Raw genomic sequence first — 16,712 nt, forward strand, 5'->3', positions numbered from 1 at the left:
ATTTCTATGAGATGATGAACATTTGAACAACTCTCTTGAAACACATTTCGATTCAGTTGATTATCTATCATGATTGATTGATCATCCTATTTGATCTAGAAGTGTTAGATGAATATGGCTAAGTTATAAGTGCTAATAACGTCCAGGCAGTGGATAATATTTTATTCATTTTCAATAGCTTGATAAAATTTATGATCTCTCCTACTTCCCTCAGAAGTGAAACTACGCCCGATGTACGCAATATTCAACTCGCAATGATAAAAAAATTAGCTTTTCAAGCAACTAACTGAGACATAAAAAATTTAACAACAATGGTTGTTAACGAATGATCTCTTGGTAGTATTATTAGTCTTGGTATCAATGTTGTTGATGTTACAAGTCATAGATCCTTGAAAGGAACTTGATAGGCTTAAATATTAACATATATATAATATATATACATATATAAAGAGAACTGCTACTTACAAGCCCAGGTAACTAGGCTAGGCATACGGGGAAAAAAACCACCCTCACCTCCACACACACACGCCCAACCAACCACCCACACGATGTTGCCGACTTTAGAACTTAGGTCGAGAATATCACCTCCCAACAATTTTATCATTGTACTACAGTGACACATGCAAGTTTACAAAATCGTAAACAGTGATTCGGAAACGTATTTCGTTTAAATTATTTCGCATATACTTTTACACATAATTTTTTTTATTATCTTTCATTTTAGACCAAATCGTAAATATTTGCACTAAATTGTTATAAAAAATTCAAAAATATGGATTGCTTTAAAGGAGAGGACTCTAGAGTCTAAATACTAAACAATATAAGATTAAAGTTTTATTCATATTGTCTCGTTTTATTCTGAGATACTGCAAGTTTCTACATATCTTCACATTATAATATCTCTTAAGTATAAGAGACATATTTGTCCAATTATTCAGTTAGTAGACCCCCTTTTTTTATGGTAAGAAACAAATAAAATTACAAGAGGAAAGAAGTTCCACTCTCAATGAGATGAGCAATATAAACAAGAGGGAAGATAACCACTCATTTGAAGATTGGTTTGAAAGTGCATAAGCTGCTAAGGAGTGAGCCACATTATTGACCTCCTTTTTAACCAAGTGAAATTCCATAGAACTAAACTTACCCATATCCTCTCTTATTCTTTTGACTAAATTTCGAACGCGTCATGGGAATGGTTGATGATTATGATTGAGGGTGTTGATAAAGATTAAAGAGTCTCCTTCTAGCATAATGTCCCTAAATCCTATCTTAATAGCCAGATCGACCGCAATTTACGCTTCATAAGCCTCAGCTTCCACAACCGTAATGAATTCAAGAACTTTGTTCTGACATCCTTGAAAACCAGTCTTACTGTTTCCGGCAACAACACTGCAAAAAGGGTTTTGTTAACTTGTGCACCCATTCACAAGTTAATAGCATTAAAACATTACTATTCTTTCCTTGTATTACTAAATATTTTTCGGAAATATAATAATTCTTGATTAAGCAAATTTGATATCATAGAAAACACTTCATCCTGTTTTAGCCTTCTGATAAAAATTAATTAATTTAATTACATGGAGCACATCACTGATTCATTGTTATTGACATCTTCCAACCACAAATCATTATCAACATCTTTCGTTTTACCCTTCCACAGGAACATCTTTAGGTCAATCAATTCCAGAAGAACCAACAGAAAATCCCATTGTTTAGATCCAATAGATTGGTGATTTATCAGATCATTTTGGGATATAAGATTAATAGATTCTTGAGTTTAAAAAGTCTTTGCATAAATCTTGATCACCACTAGCATTATAATCCAAAAACATGAAACTTATACATCAATGGATTTGATTAGCATCATCAACTATACTTCGATCACAATTTCAATAACAGCAAAATAAAATTCTACTTCAAATTTTTTAATATGTGATCCAAATTTTATTTTCTTCAAACACAGATCCAATTTGCTAACCCCTAAATACAAAAACCTACATACATAAACCCTAAATACAATAACCTATATTCTAACATCTTACATATTTAACAAAAAAATCAGTTGCATATTCCTTAATCTCCAGAATCTGATTCTATCATGTTTCAATTTTGTTTCTTGAATAGAAGGTTAGAGAAAATACAACAGAAGAAGAACAGACGACGAAGACGAAGAGACTAGATAAAATATATTTACTTTATTATAAAACTAAAAGGGTATTTCTGGAGCTTAATATATATTTTTAATGCAACACGTATTCTCCCGAGGTACAATAGAAATTTGTGAAAACAAGAAATAAGAAATCGTTTATACCCTTGTTAACTTGTGCAGGGATGCACAAGTTATCAATACCCCTGCAAAAATAACCTCTAGGACCTACAGCTCCGTCAAAGTTGATTTTTATCTCATTTGCACAAGGAGGCTCCCTCTATTGCGTCTGGGTTTCTAAAATATAAAGTTCAGTGAGATAGGCATATACTCATCAATGAAAACTTCCCAATTAAACACACCTTTACTGAAGTAAACTGCGAATTTCTTCATATTAGCATTCTGGCCAGACCATGCTGCATGAATGTTTAAGATCTTCGATAGATTTTGCACAGTTATGTCATCTAGAGTACCACATACAAAATAGGTATGTCATCTACGAATGTAAGGTGGAAAACAAAAAACACCTTCTTCGATCAGTGATCCTAATATTCCTGATTAAACTAGTGATTTTATATCTAACTTTTACTAGTGTGAAATAATCTTATTCTTGTTGATACATACATAGAAAATGCTAGATTTACCGACGGGATATTCTGACAAAATCCCGATTGAGATAATGTAGCGGCCGCACTTTTATCCATTACAAATCCTCATGTTAGAGGGATTCCCCAAACGGTCTCCTGTCGGGATTTCTTACAGGATATATGTGACAGTAGGTGCATCACTTCCCATATATACCTATCCTCTTTGAATCAAATAATCTTAACTTTTCAAGATTGATATCGGGGTTTATTCGCGGAGATACCAAATTACATTTCATTCATGTTGAGATACCAAATTACATTTCATTGATGTTTTGTTTTTACTTGGAACCATGACCCCATATGGAATCGGGTATTCTTTATAACAACCTTAGGTAGACTTTTGTGGAACTCTCAGAGCAAGTCTTATGGTGGAATCCAACCTATTCCAAGTGTGGAAAAACCATGAAATGTCAAGTCTAGTGGCTTCCAAGTTGGGGTCTTCCACAGAAAATCCAAGCAGAGTTCCACGGTTTCGTGGAAGGGTCTGTGGAATCCATGTGAACGCCAATAAGAATAGCGCAGTAGAAGACAAGAAACACTATTAAGAATAGCACTAAAAAAACGCTATTAAGAATAGCACTCAGTGCTATTAGGAATAGCGTTTTTTTTATCCATAGATTTAAAATGAGTTATTGAAATCTAACAGCCGAGAAAAAAACGCTATTAAGAATAGCACTCAGTGCTATTCTTAATAGCGTTTTTTTAGTGCTATTAAGAATAGCGTTTTTACTATTCCATCATTACACTTGCGCTTCCATCCACAGTTCCAAGTGGTGAGGTGGCGCGGAAAATGGAAGATGGATGAATTTCACCATAAGACTTGCTCTCATACTGCAATTTGGGTAACTCTGATATGTCACCGATCTCTACTTTCTATCTAACCATGGGGTTTGAGGCCCTGACTAGTGTGTGTTATGGCCGGTGTATCGTAAAGACCTAAGAGCTACTGCAGTGGTGCGAGTATAACCAAAGACCAAAGAGGGAAAAAAAGATCAAATTTTGGGTTTAGTATGGTCTGTGACGCTACGGTGGAAAGACTAAATTTGGTCAGACGTACATTATACGTTCGCCTGGTGTGGGGCGTAGACTATACCAACGCCTGATTGGGTAGATCCTAAAAAAAAAAAATGAAAGAAGTGGGGCGGAGGTATAAAGCCCGCCCCACTAAAATGGTTTTGAAAACAAAGAATGGGGCGGGGGTATAATGCCCGCCCCATACAAAATAATAATAAAAAAAAAATGGGGCGTGGATATACGTACGTCCCATGTGGAGCGTAGACTATACCAACGCCTGATGTGGGGCGTGGAATATACGTCCGTCTGATGTGGGACGTGCACTATATGTCCGCCTGGTGGTGGGGCGTGAAATATACCAACGCTCGACTATATTTGGGTTTAGTCTTGGTCCCAGACCAAATATACTCTGGATTTTAGTCGTTGATCAAAATTTGATCGATAGTACGTTCCACTACGTCTGTTCAAAAGACCAAATATTTGGATTTACTCTCCCACTATGGACGCTCTAATGGTACATAACTGGACCTGATGGTGATGATGAATTTTAGAGAGGGGAGGAGGATAAGATTGACCAAGTTCCTAAGTCCCGACACATTACACCTGTCTGACACCTGGATAAGTTGGTTTGACCCGCACGCTGACGGAGGAGGACGTGGTTATCATAATATTCAAAGTACAATTGCACGTGCAAGACATGGTGGATGCAGACCCACCAATCAAATGTTGTTTTCGAATCATACTAAAAGGTCACACCCCTACAGTGGCGAGCCGAATTGCATATTGAGCTGAATGATGATTGATTTGAATGATATCTGCTCATAGGTTTTCTAATTGTACGCGTATATACCAGCTCGGTTTGCATCTAATCCAGACCTGCTCCTAGAGTCGGACTCGGAGTTATCTACACATCGATCCCGCTGGCACTTGCAGCGGTCTATTTCTTGGTCAATTTTCTCCGTCCAAAAGTATATGATACCGGTGGAGATGCCAACCACCATGTCATGAAGCCGAAAAACACTTGGGACACCAATTATATTTCCTATGCCGGTGAATTGAGCCCAGAACTCCTAGATGACAAACAAGTTCCTTGGATAAAATGAATCTAAAGATCTAAATGGTACGTGAACACCACAGGAAAACCAAACTTCCAGTTTGCTTGATCATTTCATCTTATCTGTACTTAATTAGTCAGAAATCTCACTAATTAGTAATCATCGTTGGCTTTATTATTGGTTCAGCCCCTCGGATATATAGCAGTGACTCTTGTTGGAAATGGCACAACACAATCCAGTACATCCTTTGGATAAAAACTACTAAAAGGAGTCTAAATTCATGTAATGTACAGTGATTATCTATTGGCTAGCTACCGTCCATATAGTGGTTCCTCTCTTTTGCGCATCTTCAGGTTTAAGTGCTAGCTAGCTAGCTTGCTTTTCTTAAATTACTTTTTAACAAACTACTAATATAATTGGAGCGTACTTAAGTAGTATAATAGTAATACTAACAGTTAGTATTCAGATATGAGATTAATACTAAATATTATTAATCATCATCATCATCAAAACCTTAACTAGATAATTATTACTTTAATTATTTAATTAACTTGTAGTGTTCTCCTCCCATATGCCTTGGCCTTTGGAGTTGTAATAAGCTTTTTTATGTCTTCTTCTAATCTTTTCTTTCTCTCTCTCTATCTAACTATATTTTCTAATCTTCATCGATATCATATATATTTTCTAAGAGCAACTGCAGTGGTGCGAGTATAACTAAAGACCAAAGAGGAAAAAAAAGATCAAATTTTGGGTTTAATCTGGTGTGTGACCCTACGGTGGAAAAACTAAATTTGGTCAGACGGACATTATACCAACGCCTGGAGTGGGGCGTAGAATATATCAACGCCTGGTGTGGGGCGTAGAGTATACGTTCGCCCGAAGGAGAAAAAAAAAATAAAAAGAAAAAAGAAAAAAAGTGGGGCGGAGGTATTATGCCCGCCCCATGAATTTGAATTTTGTAAAGAGTGGGGCGGAGGTATTAAGCCCGCCCCACACAAAAGATTAAAAAAAAAAAAAAAGGGCGGACATTATACCAACGCCTGGTGTGGGGCGTAGAATATATCAACGCCTGGTGTGGGGCGTAGAGTATACGTCTGTCTGGTTATGGGGCGTGGACTATATAAACGCCCGACTATATTTGGGTTTGGTCTTGGTCACAGACCAAATTTGGTCTGGATTTTAGTCTTTGATCAAATTTTAATCGATCGTCCGTCCCACTACGCCTATCAACTGGACGCTATATTTGGGTTTAGTCGTCCATTGTGGACGCTCTAAGCTGATCATATATAGTCCTTGATTTGATATCTCTCTCTTTCAAAAAACCGGATATAATTAATATTGTTCCTTCTCTCGAGGGAATCGGTTTTATGATCATCACATATTATATTTCAGCGAAAAACAATTAACTGTTGATAGATCGTGGAGTGTGTAGTACCAATCTTGAACTTGTATACAAGTTAACTTCACTAGTACTACTTGTTGAAGAAGAGTTGTGTGTATATATATAGCTCTTTTGTTACTCATTAATGTGTGTTTGAGAGAGATGAGATCTTGGTGATAGATTTCTTTGAGTACTAGCTACTTCTTTATTTCGTGTCATCTGCAGCATCGAAACAAAGAAAGATCGAATCTTAATATTTTTTCCGAAGCAGAAGACGGCAACAGGTAGACTTATACATATTACCTCATATATCGATCGGTTTCAGCTAGGTTTTCATTAGAAACTTATTATATAGTTATCATCTTATGTATTATTTGTTATGTGTTGGATCTCTAATATATTCTAAGTAGAGTTTTTGGGTTGTCGGTTGCCATTGAAGCTGGATTTATGTGAGTTTCTTGAAAGATTCCAATCATATAGCTAGCTAGATTGTTTCTCAAAGATAAATATATAAAGATTGAAATTTAAGACAAGCTTAAGGACGCAAGTCAAAGGATTAAGTAGTTTCTGGAGTTCATCATTTATATAGCTAGAAGGAGTAGTGGCCGGCAGTGATCCTAAGGATCAAGCAGATCATCTATCAAATATATAGCAGAAGGAAACACAAATAGTTAAAGCTGGCAAGCAAGTGGTGGGAGAGGGTAGATGGGGGAATGGCGGGTTTTGAACCCACCGGTAATCCAGCGGGATCTCATCGCTATGTTCATCAGCTCCTCAGGCCTGACTTAGACTTACAAAGCAGATTATCACAGCAAGCAGGCCACAATATTCCAGAATCCAATAAAGACGGTTCTCCCGAACAAGATCATCAACATCATCTTCATCATCAGATTGAGAAGCACGAATACGATGCAGCAGCCACAACTAGCTCTGGTGGTGGTGGTGGAGGTGGGACTACTTCAAGCCGTCGCCCTAGAGGTCGTCCAGCTGGCTCAAAGAATAAACCGAAACCTCCCATATTTGTAACTCGAGACAGTCCAAATGCTCTAGGATCGCATGTCCTCGAAGTATCATCCGGAGCTGACATCGTTGAGTGTGTGACGAATTATGCAAGACGGCGGGGACGAGGTGTCTGTATTCTCAGCGGAGGTGGTACAGTTGTGAACGTGACGTTGCGTCAACCAGCAGCAACTCCCACCGGAGGTGTTGTTACATTGCACGGGAGATTTGAGATTCTTTCATTATCAGGAACGGTTCTTCCTCCTCCTGCACCTCCAGGAGCTGGAGGTTTGACAATATTTCTGTCCGGTGGGCAAGGGCAGATAATGGGAGGAAGTGTCGCTGGTCCATTGTTGGCATCAGGTCCAGTGGTGTTAATGGCAGCATCGTTTGCAAATGCTGTATTTGAACGGTTACCATTAGAAGTTGAAGACTCGCCTGCTGCTGTCCAGGTCCAGCCCGCTGCTTCTCAATCTTCAGGTGTCACAGGTGGTGGTGGGCAATTGATAGGCGGTGAAGGTAGTGGTGAAGGTGGTGGACGTGGTAGCGGAAGTGGGGGTGGTCATTATAATTTGGGAATGAATTTGATGAATAATAATAGTAGTAATTATCAGATACCAGCAACAACAACAGCTGGAGATGCATTTGCTGGCCATTGGGGTGGTAATGCTCCTAGGCCTCCCTTTTGATGATGATGATATAGTGTGGTTACAGTGCTAGTACTGTTGCATGGGACTGAATGAAATTAAGATCTTCTATCATGTATTGATTGGAGATCGAATAAAGGTTTATTTATCAAGCAAATTAAGCTTAAATTCTTAGGAGGGATTTTGAGTTTCCTAGCTCTATACATATATAAGCAGCTGAGACCAATCCTATCCATCATGGATGGTACGTACAACAACGTGGTGAACCAGGAACATGAGTTGGATCGATGGTGCATGCAAAACGTTTGAACAAGGTCACCGTTAGGAGGGTTCAATCAAACTAAATGAAATTCATGACAGTGTGTATAAGCTGTTCGATCCATACGCAGGCATGATTTTCTTTTTTCGGACATCTTTCTTTTCCTTTTTCTTTCCTTCAAATTTTCTTGGATTCTAGTTTCTTGGCGTTGGTAATTACGGATGTTTGTTGTTTGTTTCTTGCATTCCCATTTCTTTTTGAAGTAATTAGTTTTGCACTTTGTAGTTGGTAGTAAGTCTTGCACTTTGTAGTTGGTATCGAACTAGTACCAATATTTTCTCATTTACTCGAGAGGGTCTTAAAAAGACTCAAAATCCCCCTTCATGCAAGTTTTTGTGGGGAATGACTATACTAATCACTACCTTTTGCTCCTGTCTGAACTCCAGAGGACACTAATGGCAGAAGAAGTGAGCGAGAGAACTTGCCCATTTTCCAAAATATTGGAAAACTATGCATGAATGCATCAAAATTAAGGATAAAATGTTGGAACTTTGGAATCTTTAATATTTTGTAACTTCAAAAAATAAAATTTGTACAGCACGACATGGAAGATTCCTTCGGAACTCTGCATTAGTATGAGAACTCCACTACTTAAAATGAATGGTGAGAGAAACAGTCAGGCCACCAGGATCAACTCCAGGAGCAATATCAACCATTTAGACTGGTTATTCTAAACTGTCTGGATCTGTTATATTTTACCAGAGCAAACATTTCCTTCATTAACATAATGAATCTTTTTTAGGGAACAATTTTTGAGATAAAGATCTAGTAACATACATGCATTGTATCCGTTTCTGATGTTTGTCAACGTTGCAAATCTTTTGGTGCTTAATGATCTTAAAAAATGTACCCATATAGAATGCAAATACATACGACCAGATAAAATCAGGATATAGTTTTGATTATAAGTGCAGTTTTTCAGGTCATCAAGTTCATTTTCAACAGTACCCAAATAGAATTGACAAATTCAATCAACGTGAATGCTTGACAGAAGTTAAAAATAACTTTCAAGCTGAGTTAATAATAATCTAAACAATGACGGAATTGATGAGAGGTCACACATACATGGATTTGGTGGTGAAGTTACTGCTGTTTTCTATTCTTCCACACTACAGACTGCACTTCTTCATTGGAGTGGTTTTTGGTTCCTTTGAACAATCTAGAGCTAGTCAATCGCTCTTACCCTCCTGAGATCCAATCTCTTGCAGGTAATGTTCAGCTTCAAGTGCTGCCATGCATCCTGCGCATAATAACAAAAATTTAAGAACAGTTTCCTCAACATCAAGTAACAAACCCAGTAATGTAAACGACGAAAATTCCCATTAAAATGTTACTAACACAACTCAATCTTACTAAGACTAAGAACAGTTCCATGATGAAAGAATTAGACACACATGCATAGGGCAACAGCATAATGTTTTCAAGCAAAAAATGAAACAACGGAAAAACTATTAGCAACCAAACGCATAAAGGCCATTTGGGTTCTTACTAAGACGAAGAACAGCTCCTTTATGAAAGAATCAGACACACATGCAGAGGGAAATAGGATAATGTTTTCAAGCAAAAATGGGAAAACAGAAAAATACTATAAACCAAACTCATAATGAGGCCATTCTGATCCTATACCAGTCGATGTTTTAACGAATCAATGAGCATTCCCTTGCAATCTGTGGGTGTTTGAGCAAAAATGAACTAGAGCTTAGAGGTCGCCTATCGAGTCATCATGGTGATTTGAATAACCAAGCAGCCATATTAAGGGCATTCCTCCAATCTCTCACTTACGTAACCATACCTCTAAGCGCAATTAGAATGGAAATTCCAAAAGTATAAGGATCCTTATGGTGAACTATGATAAATACAATCGAAGAAGGAAACGCACAATCCTAACAAATGTTTTGTTCTTGTAGTGTCCCGGTCTTATACTTCAATATTTATTTATTTCTTTGCTTTGTTTTTTGTTTTAGAAGCTAAAATTGTGTCGTGACATTCTACTGTGAATATTATTTGTTTTGATGTATGGGTTCCTTCTACTATTCCTCTCCCACGATACCCAGCTTAGATCATCCAAAAAGGGAGTTCTAAGTCACCAATATAAGGGAGTCGAGGAGTTCCAATAGGGGATTCCTAACCTCCCAATCCCTTGAAAACAAAACACCTAAGAACAAATTCTCTTACGAGAATGGGGTATAACTACAGCCCAATAGTAGTTTAGTAAATTACAACACTGTTTTACCCATAAAAAAAATAAAGTGGATAGAAAACATATGAGAGAGTATCATGCTCTTTTTTCTCTTTTCAGAACAAAAAGTCACTCAGACCATAGTTCCGTAACATAACTGTTAGATTGATCGTGGTTGCATCCCTAAGGTTGAGTTTTTCAGAGATTTCCATTTCTCTTGGTTTCATCCCAAAGGTTGAATTTTCCATTTCCCTTCCTCTTGCCATACAGATATTTAGGGTACGGTTCCCGTGGATGGAAGAATGGATTAGGAACTCAAATGGCGTGTTTGGATGGTGGGAAGGGAATTCTATTCCCGGGAATCCTATTCCCTAAAGAGAGGGAATCCTAAACCCACCATAGGTTTTGAATTCCCTTACTTTGTGGGAACCACCCTCTGTTCCTATTTACCGAACATGGAATTGAATTGTATTCCCAGGAAACTGATTCCATTCCCATTTTTGGTAAGTAGGAATAGAGAATGGTTAGGATTAGATTCCCAAAAAGTGAGGGAATTCAAAACCCATGGGAGACGGTGGGTTTAGGATTCCCCCTCTCTAGGGAATAGGATTTCCTGGGAATAGAATTCCCTTCCTACCATCCAAACACGCCATAAGCCTCTAAGTTAGGCCAACCCACTGGCAAGCTTTTATTGATTAAAGAATCAATCAAGGGTGCTCTACATGTCATTTACTATCTAATTATTAAGACATGTAAATGTCGTGACTTGATACAGGAATCGTTTCAAAATCATGAAACTATTTTCCCTGACAAGTGACAAGGAACAGGGATAAAACAAATCTATAATTAGCCCGTCCACTGCAAAGCTCAATGACATAGAGGAATTCCCATTTCTATTCTCATTCCGTTCGATTCGAGTGGTCAGCTAAATTCTACAGGTAAGTCCATATACCAGTAACTTCACATTGGTACAAGAAGTCTAATCCTAGCACAACTTAATAAGAACAAAGTTCATATCAAAGAGCCCTGCAGCAACAAATAGGCTTTGTGCGATTTGATATCTACAGCTCTAACACAAAAATGTTATACAAAATAACTATCCATTTCCTAATTTCAATTTGGGTATCTATAATCAAAAACTCAAGAAATAGATTATTTTCATGCCAATATCTATCAACTGCAATTGCAAGTATAATAAAGAATGAGTAACTTGCACTAACCTGATCCAGCAGCAGTAATAGCTTGCCTGTACTTCTTATCTTGAACATCACCAGCAGCAAAAACTCCCTTAACACTAGTCAGAGTTGTTCCAGGCTTCGTCACCACATATCCATCTGAATCTAATTCCAACTGCCCATCCAAGAACTTGGTAGCCGGCTCGTGTCCAATTGCAAAAAATAATCCTGAAACATCCAAATCAGTAGTTTCTCCACTAACCAAATTCTTCACTTTCAATCCCGCCAAACTACCTTTACCCCCATCACCACCTTTCGCTTCTACCACAGCGGAATTCCAAATGACTTCAATCTTAGGGTTAGCCATCGCCCTATTCTGCATAATCTTCGATGCCCTAAATACATCCCTACGATGTATTATATAAACTTTACTACCATACTTGGTCAAAAAATTAGCCTCTTCCATGGCTGAATCACCACCACCAATCACAGCCAATGGTTTATTCCTAAATATCGGCGCAGCTCCATCGCAAACAGCACAAGCCGAAATCCCACGGTTCCAGTACTCTTCAGATCCCGTGAATTTCAGTTTCTTAGCCACAGCTCCGGTAGCTATAATAACAGCATCAGCTATACAAGTTGTTTTATCAGTAGTGATTTCAAAAGGGGTTTTAGAGAAATCAACTTTGTTAACAGTTTCAGTAATGATTTCTGTTCCGAAACGTAACGACTGATTCCTACAACGATCCATAATTTCAAACCCTAGAATTCCATCAGGAAAACCAGGAAAGTTTTCCACATCGGTGGTGGTTGTAAGTTGACCGCCTGGGGCAATATCATTTGCCATCCAACCTTCAAACAAGACTGGTTTGAGTTCTGCCCTAGCTGCATAAATGGCTGCTGTATGAGCTGCTGGTCCACTACCAATGATGCAGACACGAGCTGTTTTGAGCAGGTAATCATCCGCCATCGCTGATACTTTTGGTGGTGTTGTTGAGATAGTAACTGCTGCTGCTGATGTTAGGGTTGCTAGTCCGGCGAAGCTTTGAAATTTCTTCAGTAGTGATTTGAAGCTTCGCATCTGCCTTTCTCTCTCTGCTTTGTGATTGTATGTCTCTCTTTTGTGAACGGCTGTTGGGTTATTTTATAGGTCTGCTTTGTGATTTTGGGGCGTTGAGCTTGACACGACAAGTAGCTAGGGTTTATGGTGGAATTCAGTATGAGGGTCTCATTTCATTTGTGTTCATATTGGGCTAGCCTAGCGAGACAAAAATTAACAAGTCGGCAGCTACTATTAAGTGGTCTAGGGAATCATTTCTTTCACTTTCATACGTTCACCGGTGTTGTGTTCGGGAAGAAATCCTTTAAGACACAACCTTGAGGGGTTACCTAGGGGATGCTATTTATCCGTGAGGCCGATCAAGGATGTATCTTGCGAATTCTTTTCCGGATTACGGTCCCGGTAAACGTATTATTTTTGATTCATTTTTTTTTTAATACTATGTTTGTACTTTGTTATTCAGATTATGTCTAGGTACGTACTTTGATACCCAGCTTATCAAAAGTATGAACAGGACTAAATATTTAGTCCGCAAGTTTTTGGGCTTTTGACTGTCAAATCCTATGCATTCAGGTGTAGTACGCTCTCTAGCCCTGACTTTTAAATACGCTGATGTTTTAATCCAAAATTCTACAGGTTAGTCCAAAATTCTACTTATTCAGAATATCGTGTTTTTCATATTACCGTGAATGCCCTTTTAACTATTAAATGTACTAGGTGATAGTTTTGAAAAATAATAATCAGATATGATTAAAATTGGACGGAGAGAGAAAGAGACGATTTCGAAATTGGAAATTCAAAAAGTATTTGATTCAACTCGAAACAACGTGAAAACCCTAAAAACAGCATCAACAACACTCGTTTTTTTGAAGATCTACCCGAAATCAATGATAAAAAATCGATGAACATCACAAGAGCTCATAAGTTCTTATACATTTTCACAAGAATCATATTTTTCCGTACTTCTACTTTTTACTTGTTATATGTAAATCGCCTTATTTTTGTGGATATACATATATCCCTTTCAAGTAATCTTAACATTTTAAAACTGATATTGGAGGTTATTAAATTTCACCGGAATTACCATATTTTATATGATTGAAGTTTTATTATTTTTATGTGTTGGTACCCCACATGGAATTGGTAACCTCTATAATCATCTAGTAATTATTGTCGAAACACTCGATTTTTCACATTTAATCAGACTTATGGGTTTATAAATTTAAAGTTATTAATCAACAGGTTAATAATTTAAATTTTATTATGTATTCAAAGCCTTAAATAGACAATAATATATTTCAATTTCAATCAGAAAAATAATACTATGTAATTTTATGGAATATAATAATACTACGCTTATTGATCATATCTATGTTGTTAACTCAACGCGTCACTTAAACATATTCGACATATGTTTTCCTTTATATTGGTCAAGCTTATCAAGATTATGGAAGCCTCCTTGGCTAACATATGTAACGCGCGACGAGCACTCAATCCCAATGGATGAACAAAGCGAATAATAAGCGTTTATTATTAAGAGACAATAGTTATCTAGGTGTTAGAAAATTGCTCGGTCGAACTCGCAAGTGTTGCTATCTCAAGCTTGTTTGTCAAGTTTAATCGTCAAAACTATAAGGCTTGATTTCTAGTCTACTTATAGCTAAGTGTCAGACTAGGATAGTAATTGTAGTTGAGCTCTAGACTCCACGGCTTTCATCATGCAAAGACGAAGAACTACTCAAGGAAATTGTGGAACTTCATAGACAAAAAGGTATGTGGAGACTTGAACTTATCTATCACTCAAAAATCTATCTATTATATCTCATATCTTGAGACAAAAGTCGCATTGCTATATAGACTTCGATTATACACATTTGCTATTTCGAGCCGAGTTTATGTCACTTATATATTTCTCGAACTATGTGTTGGTAAGCTTTCGCTTTGGCCAACTTCATCTTTACGCGTGACGAAAGTCATGTTGATTATTTCAATAACTTGAAAATCGCTTTGATGAAAAATAGTTTGTGAATAACTATATAACATCCTCTAAGAAAGTTTCAATGATTGAAATGAGAGTTTAGAACACACAACCATCTTTGGATATAAACATGGTGTATTTTCACATTAAAACCGGGAACCCAAAGTATGTGTACCCGTACACGTACTGGCGGTTGTTGGAAATCCGGGAGAGTATGCATACCCGTACGCATACTGGCGGAAAGTTCACGTCCGTAAATTTCTGCTGGAGTTTGAAAGTGAAACCAAACTCAATCCGGTTACTTAAGTACGCGTACCCGTATACATACTTAGGTAGGTTACTTTCTAGAATCAGTTCATGAACTAAAGCATTTATATATTAAGGAATGCAATCTTTGCAAACCGTGGCTATAGTTTTCATGAATCGATTCGAGTGAATCAAAACCGATTTTTCTTCGATTGAGTCTTGTATTCTTCTATAAGATCTAATCAATTGTACAACTCTTTAACTAGTTCATTTGAGTCATTTGAACTAGTTATGGTGAAAATGAATAAGGTTGATATGAAAATGCTCATATGGCTAACCATTGGTTAACTATTTTTGAACCAACTAAGTGTACATGTTTAGGTACAGTTATTCAAACCTAAATGAAGTTACATTTCATTTGTGTACAAAAAGCTAAGTTCGATCTAACGGTTGAAAGATATTAGCTTGAATCTAATCAGGTTTTCATCTAACGGTGAATATTGAATGCTTTGTTACCAAGGTAACTTAGATTGCAAACCCTGATATATAGACTATATAAAGGAGAACTGTAGCAACTGGGAAACCTAATCCCCACACCTCCTGTGTGATACTAGTTGTATAAGCTAGAGTTGATTCTCCTTTAACCTTAGGTTTCTCTCGATACCCTGTAGGTTAACGACTTAACGACTTCATTGGGATTGTGAAACCAGACCCAACTATTTTCTCTGTAGTTGTGTGATCCCGTCTTGCTGTTTCTATCGTGATTGAGTGAAATCGTAAGATTTGCTTGAGATTTATATCTCTGATAGGCAAGATAGAAAAGTAGTCAAAAACACCTTCATCTCATCATTTGTGATTCCACAATATTTTTTTTCGCTAGTCGATTAAGATTACTGTGAGGTGATTGATATTTCTAGGATGTTCTTGTGGAATATAAGTCCGGTATATCAATTGGTTCATGTTCACCTTGATTTATAAAAAGACGGAACAAAACTCATAGGTATTTCTGTGGGAGAAAAATTTATTCCTATACACTTTTCTGTGTGAGACAGATTTTTTTATTAAAGTCTTCGACGTCGTAGTAACTCTTAGTTGTGGGTGAGATCAGATAAGGGAATCAAGTGCGTAGTATCCTGCTGGGATCAGAGACGTAAGGAGCGCAACTGTACCTTGAATCATTGTAAGATTGATTAGGGTTCAACTATAGTCCAAATCGAAGTTAGTTTGTAGTAGGCTAGTGTCTGTAGCGGCTTAATACAATGTGGTGTTCAATCTGGACTAGATCCCGGGGTTTTTCTGCATTTGAGGTTTCCTCGTTAACAAAACTTCTGGTGTCTGTGTTATTTCTTTTCCGCATTATATTCTGTTATATAATTGAAATATCACAGGTTGTGTGTTGAATCGATCAATTGGTAAATCCAACCTTTGGTTATTGATTGAAATTGATTGATCCTTGAACATTGGTCTTTGGTACCGTTCAAGTTATCTCTCTTATATTCAATCGGGCTCGCAAATTATTATTTGTTTGATTACAAATTGAATTGAGAGATTGAGATATAACTCCTTGATATACTTTTTATAAGATTGAGTCTAACTGTCTAATTGATTTTCTTGTAAGTATATTGGAGTTAGTCCATACAAATTGCTAAGTGAAATATTGGATGAGGTTGTTAGACCCCCGCTTTTTCATTAGGTGTTTTATACACTCGAAGTATTTATTTATTAAGAGTAATATTTTCAGGATTAGTGTTGTTTTCTTATTTTTCAAGTAATGTAACCTATTTATAGGCCTTACCAGTTCACTGGTAATTAATCAGAAAACAATTAAAAAAAACCTATTATCCTTTAGTTTATCGATTATATGGA

At 37.1% G+C, this 16,712-nt stretch overlaps 2 protein-coding genes across 2 annotated transcripts; one reads left to right on the top strand and one right to left on the bottom strand.

Moving 5' to 3' along the window:
- The first annotated feature begins 6,154 nt into the window (after positions 1-6,154).
- On the top strand, positions 6,155-8,392 carry LOC113289690 (AT-hook motif nuclear-localized protein 25-like). Its single transcript, XM_026539023.1, has 2 exons — positions 6,155-6,527; positions 6,683-8,392. The coding sequence occupies exon 2, from the start codon at positions 6,957-6,959 to the stop codon at positions 7,929-7,931; it is 975 nt and encodes a 324-aa protein (XP_026394808.1). The 5' UTR covers positions 6,155-6,527; positions 6,683-6,956; the 3' UTR covers positions 7,932-8,392.
- A 682-nt stretch (positions 8,393-9,074) lies between these two features.
- On the bottom strand, positions 9,075-12,755 carry LOC113289691 (thioredoxin reductase NTRB-like). The gene is made up of 2 exons (XM_026539024.1): positions 11,608-12,755; positions 9,075-9,448 (listed from the first exon to the last, which is right to left on the bottom strand). The coding sequence occupies exons 1-2, from the start codon at positions 12,641-12,643 to the stop codon at positions 9,378-9,380; spliced, it is 1,107 nt and encodes a 368-aa protein (XP_026394809.1). The 5' UTR covers positions 12,644-12,755; the 3' UTR covers positions 9,075-9,377.
- Between the last annotated feature and the right edge of the window lie 3,957 nt (positions 12,756-16,712).

Source organism: Papaver somniferum, chromosome 6, assembly GCF_003573695.1.
Source record: "Papaver somniferum cultivar HN1 chromosome 6, ASM357369v1, whole genome shotgun sequence".
Classification (NCBI taxonomy): Eukaryota; Viridiplantae; Streptophyta; class Magnoliopsida; order Ranunculales; family Papaveraceae; genus Papaver; species Papaver somniferum.